General features: G+C 44.9%; 1 protein-coding gene across 2 annotated transcripts; it reads right to left on the reverse strand.

Annotated features, from left to right (window-relative positions):
• Positions 1 to 6: 6 nt before the first annotated feature.
• On the reverse strand, positions 7 to 8,436 carry LOC148411171 (uncharacterized). 2 transcript variants are annotated; one of them, XM_088438000.1, is made up of 6 exons: positions 8,135 to 8,436; positions 5,998 to 6,054; positions 5,638 to 5,697; positions 2,523 to 2,725; positions 130 to 197; positions 7 to 41 (listed from the first exon to the last, which is right to left on the reverse strand). In XM_088438000.1, exons 2-6 carry the CDS (start codon positions 6,030 to 6,032, stop codon positions 18 to 20), a joined length of 390 nt encoding a protein of 129 aa, XP_088294126.1. In that variant the 5' UTR covers positions 6,033 to 6,054; positions 8,135 to 8,436; the 3' UTR covers positions 7 to 17. The 2 variants fall into 2 exon arrangements, 1 of the variants encoding a protein (XP_088294126.1); XR_015868261.1 differs by lacking the exon at positions 7 to 41 and having other exon boundaries at positions 147 to 197; positions 650 to 2,725.
• Between the last annotated feature and the right edge of the window lie 214 nt (positions 8,437 to 8,650).

Genomic DNA, 8,650 nt, shown 5'->3' on the forward strand with positions numbered 1-8,650 from the left:
CGCCGTTCACCTCCTCGCTAGCGCAGGTCACTTCCCGGATGCTGGTCGGGGAAAACATTCATTAAGATGTGTGCAAAAAAAAAAACTAAACAAAAAAAGGACTTTTTAGGACAGGCAACGTTGACTTACCCTCCATCCACTGGGGGGCAGTGTGACTTTGAGTTTGAGCGGAGTGAGTTTGCGAGCTTCTTTTGTTTCTGTCCATAGGGGGAAAAAAAAATACATGACATGGACCGAGTAAATTCTAACCTTTTCGACGGGAAGACCGGAAATTGTGATTTCTGATGCGTAGCGAGAATATAAAATGCACATAAAATATGAGATACACTTAACATACATAAAATCTATACGCACAATCAAATCAAAATATGTCAATTAATTATAAATGAATTACAAATGCAATACATTTCAATACAGAACATCAATTCTGCCTGAAGATTGCTTGTGCAACATCATCGGTTTTACTTTCGGGCCCCTGACAGAAAATTCCGTCACTACTGACACTGGGCATCCTATAAAACTAAACAAAATAAAGGTACAAAACATTTTGTTTGATTCATGTTCCAAATGATTTGCTCTTAATTTGAAAAGGAAAACTACACAGTTCTTTTCAAGGCGTTTAAAAAGCATTAAATGGGTTTGTCCATACCTGTGAAAATCTCACATATCCCCTGAAATGCCTTCACGTACTAATATTTGAGAACGGCAGCTTTAACCCTACTTTGTCCAATCCTTTGACCTTGACATTGAAGGGAAAGCAATGAACGGAGAGACTAGGAGCTAAAAAAAGACACAAAATATGTTCAGACGATTTGAAGCAAGCTAGAATTTGTATTTCGTCCATTTTTTGCCCTTCTAATGAAAATGAATATCGACTCCAAATATGCTCTGAAAATGACACATATGGATCTCTCTTCTACTGTACTTATTTCTTTGATACCAGAAAAACCGCCGATTTGTCTTTACTTTCACGGATCTCGTCAAAAAAGGCGGAGAATGGCGTCTTTTAGGGACGAGAGTCCCACAGGAGTGACGGATGGAGACATTGTTGGTCTGAAAATCAATCCGCGGCTAATTGCCCGAGCCTCGCCAACACAAAGTCTGCGTGCGAAAGGCGATCCGTCCGAGCCTTGTACGGCCGGTAAAGTGTACAAGCTGTAACATTTTGCCCCAAGGCTTGGGGCGGGCGGGGGATTGAGGGGGGTCGGCATGTAAGGGGGCGCCGACGCCACCAGGAGGTGTGGAGACCAAAGAGACCATTAACTTTGGACACGTCCCAGTAAACGGCGTCCTGGATGGATGGCGGCCCGCGAGAGGGGAGGAGAGGAGAGCGCGCTTGGGCGCCGGGCCTCGCCGGGCCGCCCCGGAACCACGCCTGCTTCTCATTAAGCCAATTAGCAAAGTCGGAGCGCTTCCTACGCGGGCCTCCGCTTCCCACGTTTCCCCAAGGTGAACATTCCAAGCGCTAATTTCGCTTTCGCACAGGAGCGACTTGTAGCCGCATGTGTCCTTTGTTTGTCAGAGTCTGTGTGCGAGCGTGCGTGCGTGTGTGCAGACAGTACTTTGTTGTTCCTCTCTTTGACCTTTTCAAAAGCCGTTATGAGTCCCATAGCGCAGTGCTTCTCAACCGCCAGCCCTACTCGTCGCGGTGACTAGAAATGAGATCATCATTTATAAAATAAATAAAATATTTATAAAAAGGTTACATGTCAGTCGATTGTATGTTTCTTCGACGGACTTGTTAGTCAACATTTCTTACCTTGTACTTGTGCAGGTGCGATAAAAATAAAGGATATTTATCTATCTAAATTATATGCATTTTTGACCAATGCTTAAAAAAAATCAATCAACAACAAATCTAAAATGATTTGGAAGAGTAAACACAGGTGCACCAATATTCTAAAAATGCTAACCTGAAGAAAAAGGTATCATACATATTTTTTCCAAACACATGACAATAATTCATGTGATTTGCAAGTGAAAAAGTTTTTAACTCTCGCGCAGAATTTGCCAAAGAGGTCGCCACAGCGCCACCTGCTGCCGCGGATGTGAAATCGCACTTTAGGCAGCAAACGCAAAGCCCGTGACCTAGACGGCATCGCGCCCCCCGGGGGGCTCGTCCCACTTTTCGAGAAGAACGAGCATCATGGACGTACTATCAAAAATTCACGTCACCCATATTGTTTAGCAAGCTGTCATGCGAGGTATGTATAGCCGTACAGTCTTGTAAGTGATACCTTCGATGACAATAGCATGAATGTAACACATCTTTATTCTATGGGTAGCTTTGCCATATATGAAAAGGTCAACGTTGTTATAAAATACTTGAGATGCTTGAGGCTGCAGTATTTGTTTTGCATCGCAAGCCAAAGTGATACGTTATGTACATTGCGATATCCATGCGAAAGAGGCTTATTAAGTAGGACAACTCACTCAAGCAAAAATTATACATTGTCCTGTCCGTGCAATTGAAAAAGACAACCTTTGAAAATAATAAACAACAAATTTGTTAGTGAACATACTGACACACTTGCGCGGTGTTGCTAAGGTGACTGACTGGCAAACTCCTTTGAATGTACTTGCGAGTACGTCCCAACATCCGCCCGTCCATCCGCCCGTTCGTTTGTCCGTCCGTCCGTTTGTCGTCAGTTCAACCGCCCGTCTGTGCATCTGTTCGTCTTTCCATCCGTTGGCAATCCACCACTTGACTGTGACGGATGCGCTCCTGATGAAGAATAATAAAAACCATCAGATTAACACTTCAGTTTGGTATACGTTGATACTCTAGTCACAGGGCTGCTTCCTTTTTTTTTTTTTTTTTTTTCCTTCATTGTTTTGTGGCAGACACATCATCCAAAAGCCGGTTTTGGATTTCAATCATACAGTGGGCGTCGTTGCACCTGTGCCCAACACGTCACGAGGGGGGAGCGGGTTTGCCGCCGGCCGCTCGGCGTCCGCCGCCCCCCGCGCGAACGCGGCACAAGACGCGGGGGCCCGACCTTTGAACCTCGACCGCTTTGCCACCCCGTAGAGAGCCCAGCGGAGCTAATGGGGCGGGATCGCGAGGAGCGGCGCGTCCGCCCCGAAATTGGAAGCACGTGGGGCTCGACACCGGGGCGTGGCCGGCGAGGTCCGTTGATTGTCGCCGGTCAAGCGCGGCCGGGCCGACCGATCGGGCCGGGAGAGGACGGGGGGCCCGTCCGTTCCGAGCCATCCGGCCCCCTGGAATCGACGTCTGGCGTCTGACACACTTTGACAGCCATAATTGACATAATGGCTCGTGCGCAATTAGCCTTTCCATTCAAGGAGGATGTCCCCCCCGCGCGCAATTATGTCACGTGCGGGCCATCTGGAAGCGAGCGGGATCGGGGTCCGGGGGTCCGGGGCGGGAGGAGGAGCGCGGCGGAAATCGGATCAGGTTTGTATTGAAGGAGGATTTAATGACGGAATGAAAATCTGCTCGGCTTCGGGAAAATGTTGTTTGTCCCGAGACGCAAATCCCACCCACCCAAAAGGGATAAACAGGAAGCGCACTTCTGCTCAAATGAACATTGTCCGTTCTGTCTGACGGGAAAACAAAGCGGCCGGGCTCTTGTTTTATCGGCCTTTCGCTCCGCATGAAAACAAACGTTTTGCTTTCATTCCTTCCGGATGAAGTTTTTTTGAATTTGTTCTCATTCATTCGTTTTTTTTTAAACCTGCCATATTGGTATTTTCAATCACAATTTTCCGTTTAGACTATTTTCATTTTTTTCCTCTACAAATGAATAATTGGCAAGAACCTAAAATGCATATATAATATACACACACATATAAATAAATGATGAATAATCTAATCTTCTGGTTGAGGAAAAGCGTGTCAGTTTGTTTTGGCCTTGGCCTGCACCTGACAGGCTTTGAATGCATTCCAATCGCCTTTGATTGCACTATTTGACCCCGGCGCGGAGAAAAAAAAAGTTTTTAAAAATAGCGGCGCGGGCGTTGACAGGAAAGCGGGCGGACTCCCCGAGGTGACGACACAGGTACGAGAAGGAGCGGGAGGACGGGCGCCCATTGGGCCGCTCGCCTTTTGTTTGTCAGCGCTCCCAACTTTCTCTGTGCAAACTCTCGCTGACGTGGCCCCCCCGCGGTGCAAAATATCTGCCAGCGCGCAGGGCGAGTCCGGGCAAAGCCGAGGACGGCGCGAGGCTTTGGGAAGATTTGGAGTGAGTGACAGTAAACGGCGAGGAGGAGGAGGTGAAGGAATGCGAGCGGGGAGACACCGAGCACGCTGACGGCGTGTGTACGTGTGTGTGTGTGTGTGTGTGTATGCTGAAGATCTCAGTCAGGAATCTGGCGAATCTAATTTTAGTGGCGCTACTGTGCATCCTTGAAGGAGCCCGCCGCCGTCAAACACCGATACTCATTAAAACCTGACAACAAGACCCGAGCGAGAGAGAGAGAAAAAAAAAGTCAAGTATGTACAGTGAACGCGCGGCGGGAGAGCGCTTCCCACATAAGTCGCATACAATTTGCATGGTCAAGTTTTTAGAATTGCCCAAATCAACCCATTCGAGGCCAAAGATGTATTTTTACATCTTTAACTCATTTTTACGAATCCAGACGTTCGATTCTGAATCTTGGATGAATGATTTTTTTTTTTTTTGCCTGACATAGGAGCGATATTCAACATCAGTTAGATTCATTGATAGGAATGAACTGAAACAGTTCCAGAAGGAAAGGCGGAAGGTATCCGACACTTGTTAATAATCATCTGTTTTGCCGCTCGGTGTTGACAGACGAAAGACCGAAGCTGCCAGAACAACGTCGCGACCTGTAAATCTCCTTAAAGGAGAAATATTACGCCTTTCGTCACCCCCCGCAATTTCAACCGCTTCCAAGGAATCCTAATCACACGTCTGCAACGCGCTATTGGCAAAATACAAAAGAAAAATGAATTACAGACACGCCATTTTTTTTTAACTGGTTTAACACGCCCGATTTTGCAGAAAATGCCTCCCAAAACACTAACCTCCATGCGCACGCGATGGAAATATTCTCATTCCTATTATTCGCACACTTCAGATAAAGAGAAATTTGAGGACTAAATGAAGTCGGCTTCGGCGCCGTCCTTCCATCGGGGCTGTTTGCCACTACCGTGGTTTCCGCACCCAAAGGCGCAGCAGATGATATGGCGAACCGTTTCATATTAACGTCGCACCGCAAAGAAACATTCTTGAAGAATTCATCTTGGTTCCATTCTTCAGCAAATAAGCACGCGCTTCAAGAGGGGCGCGTCGACTTTTGATACGGCCCGTCGGAGACGTCGGAGCGCGGCCGGCTTTGCTTCGGACGGGGCGGTGACAAACGTCTTTTGAGGACGGCGCGTCTCGCTGTCGCCGTCCGTGTCTTCTCTCATCCCCGGAGCCTTTGATGGGCGCCCTCCGAGGGCCGGGCCCCGTAACACGAGCGCCCGCGCCTTTTGTGCCCATTCTTCCGCTTATCCTTTCATCTCCCTCGGCCGGCCGAGATGGAAAGCACCGCTCGGCGAGCCGCGCTTGATGGCCGCGCTTTTCAACGGGGCCATTCAAGGTGAGGGGGCCCGCCGGTCAAAAGCGATGAGCGTCCCCCCCCCCCCCGTGTGCGTGAAGGGCTCACCTATCTGAGGCGAGGACCCCGAGAAGCGCCCGGGAGTCGGGAGTTCCATCCAGATCATTGCTGAAAAACGGAAAGATGCCTTTTTAGAAAACTCTGGCCATGGTACAAATGTGACAATGTGTAATGTTTAGACCGTTAGTCATTTTGAAAACTCACTATAAATTTCACTAAGGTGTAAATAAATGTGTTCTTTCCAACCGACACATTTTTTACATATCGCATTTTTCTGAGGTTTTTTCCCCCCTGATTTTCGGGTCGTTTACAAGGCTTAAAATGATTGTATAAACCTCTAATTTGATATGGCGTGCATCCGTTATGGAGCGTTTGCACAGAACGTTGTAAAAACGCAACTTTCGTCACCTCTTTGTTGTCAACAACGAGGCTCTGTGGATCATTTTTCCGGCGTAATTTCATGCACTATGAAAAAGAAAGTCACAAGTTATTGGAGCGACAAACGTACTCATTTTAGGCATATTATCATAAATGACAACATTCTTACAAAGTTCAACTTACACTCGTCTTCCTCACGACAACATGTATTACCAACAACGGCCAGAGGCGGCGCCAAAAAACAAAGATCAAGCCAAAGAAAGCACAAATAAAGAATAAACTAAATCTGGTCCAAAACATCATTATTTTGGGTGTAGCCCATACCAGTTGATCCACAGACCGGCACCAAGAAACTATGGTACTATTTATAAATTAATAGCCAGAGGCAAAGTACGCCCCCGAAATAAATTAAAAAAAAACTGTCGATTTTGCAGCATAGCTTCTATTCCATAAATAAATATGAGTGTAAATTTAGATATATAAAATTATCATAAAATTAATATCAAATTAATATTAAATATTAAAATGACAACAACATTTGCAAAATCATTATAAAAATATGTTTGGAGTTGACTTCCCTTTTAAGGTCTCGAAATTGAACTGGTCTATTCTCTTTCCTCTTTTTAGAGGGGAATAAAACGGCACATTTGTTCTGAATAAAGTTGCCATTTTGGAAGGGATTTTTTTTTGTTGAGAACTACATCCTCAAAGGTCATTTTTTAATAAAGTTGTATTTCGTTTTTAGAACGTGGTCCTATGGGGGGGGGGGGGGGGTCATTTTGGGAGTTTTTTGAGAGTGCGTCGTGGCACACATGTAGGTGGCATGTGCAAAACGTCGGCGCGCACGCAGGGCAAGTCGAGACAAGGTGGACCCGACGTCGGGAAGACAAAGCATGCCTGGGCTTCTGGGCTTCTTGGCTTCAACACCACAACATTTTCTCGAATGTTTGTGTGCACAACTCAACACACCGCAAAATCATTTCTATGGTTTCAAGTTCAATATTCCGATGCCATGATGCAACACGACAAAAAGAAGCCCTGGAAGGAGATCAATGCGTTCTTTGGCGCCGCGCCTGCGGCGGCATCCAATCATTCTTGCTACGACAACAACGACTCTCCAAAAAAATAAAAAAAAACGACAAGGAGATCGTCACGCACGCTTGCTAATTATAAATCTTCCTTTTTTGGAACCTGCCTTCGATTGCAGATGAGTAAACAACTTTCATTTGCGTTACCAATGCGAAAATCAAGTCCAAAATCTCTTCAATGTTTTATAGCAAGCCTTGAGACATCCAAAGACAGGTTCTCAACACATGCAAAAAGTTGCCAAAACGGATACAAAAAAATCTACACACCTCAGTTCAAATGCCTGGCAGGTTTTTTTATGACTTAAAAAATATATACCTTACCTAAGACGACAATTAACTGAAATGAACAAAATTAGTCAATCAAACAAATGCGTACTTTAAAGTATGTTTATTGTTATTTAACTTTGCGGGGGGTTTAAACTGCAACCGGAACAGCTTTCTATAAGACTTTTTATATTTTGATAAGACATCGGGGTGGCGGAGACCCAATATTCAACCAGAAAAGAACACAATTTGGACACAATACAGAGCAGAACGTTTTTCTTGGTGTAAAAACAACACCAAAAAAGAAGTGATGAGAAAAATGTTGACTAATTTCCGTATAAGCAGTTTATTTCCACATCACATCAAAGAAATTATTTGGTAACAGATGTGATTTTTTAGTAGATGCCTCAGGCTGCTTAAATATGGAAGGCGGGCCGGGCCACAAATGGCCCCGCGGGCCGTAGTTTGGACACAGCTGCTCTTACTGCTACTAATACAAAAATACAGTACATGTTCCATACTTTGTCTTAAACGAGTGGCGGCCATTTTGTTATTGTAAACGACATCCCTTGAGTACGCTACATTTCTACTATTATCTCCGTTTCTTCTTGTTATAAAGCACAATAAATAAAGTTCCAAACAAGCAGGGTGTGCACTTTACAAAAATAGCTCACCGAGAAAAGAAAATAGAGCAAACTTTGTGTTAAATTGAGCTTGTGCAGTATCGTGATTACTCAACCTAACACGTTGTTTGCTATCATTTGCCCAGTATGGAAGGAATGAAAAAAGGAAAAAAATCCCAAAACGACACTCACCTGGACGCAGGCCAACATTGCTGCTGCCATTTCAGTTAATTGTTTTCAAATAAAAGTGTGGGCGGAGCGGAAATCAACTTGGCGGCCTAAGGGAGAGTAAAAAGCCCTCAACTATTTTGAGTCACGCAATTGTGTGCTTGTCAAAGCTGCTAGCAAAAAGAAAAAAAAAAAAAGTCAGGCGGGCGCCTAACTGCTTTCTATTAATTAGGGGAAATGCGTCCAAAAGAAAAAAAAAAGAGTCTAGTCTCAGTTTTTCACATGTGTAACTTGCTGAGTTTTTCCAACAAGTAACATCTTGAAAACGTTGTCTATGATTTAACAAGGCGAACAGGAAAGTGTCAAGATAACCAAACTAGACAATGGAAGAGAATAAAATAAAAATACAAATAAAAAAAATAGCCGATGTTGGATTGCATCGTTGACAGGGTTGGACGAATTGTTTCAAACATTAAGATTGACGTCAAATACTATTCAACAGCGTGACGTTAAAGTCTGGTCGTGTTTCGTACTCACGCC

This window comes from Hippichthys cyanospilos, chromosome 16 (genome assembly GCF_059441005.1).
Source record: "Hippichthys cyanospilos isolate Australia breed blue-spotted pipefish chromosome 16, RoL_Hcya_1.0, whole genome shotgun sequence".
NCBI classification, from domain to species: domain Eukaryota; kingdom Metazoa; phylum Chordata; class Actinopteri; order Syngnathiformes; family Syngnathidae; genus Hippichthys; species Hippichthys cyanospilos.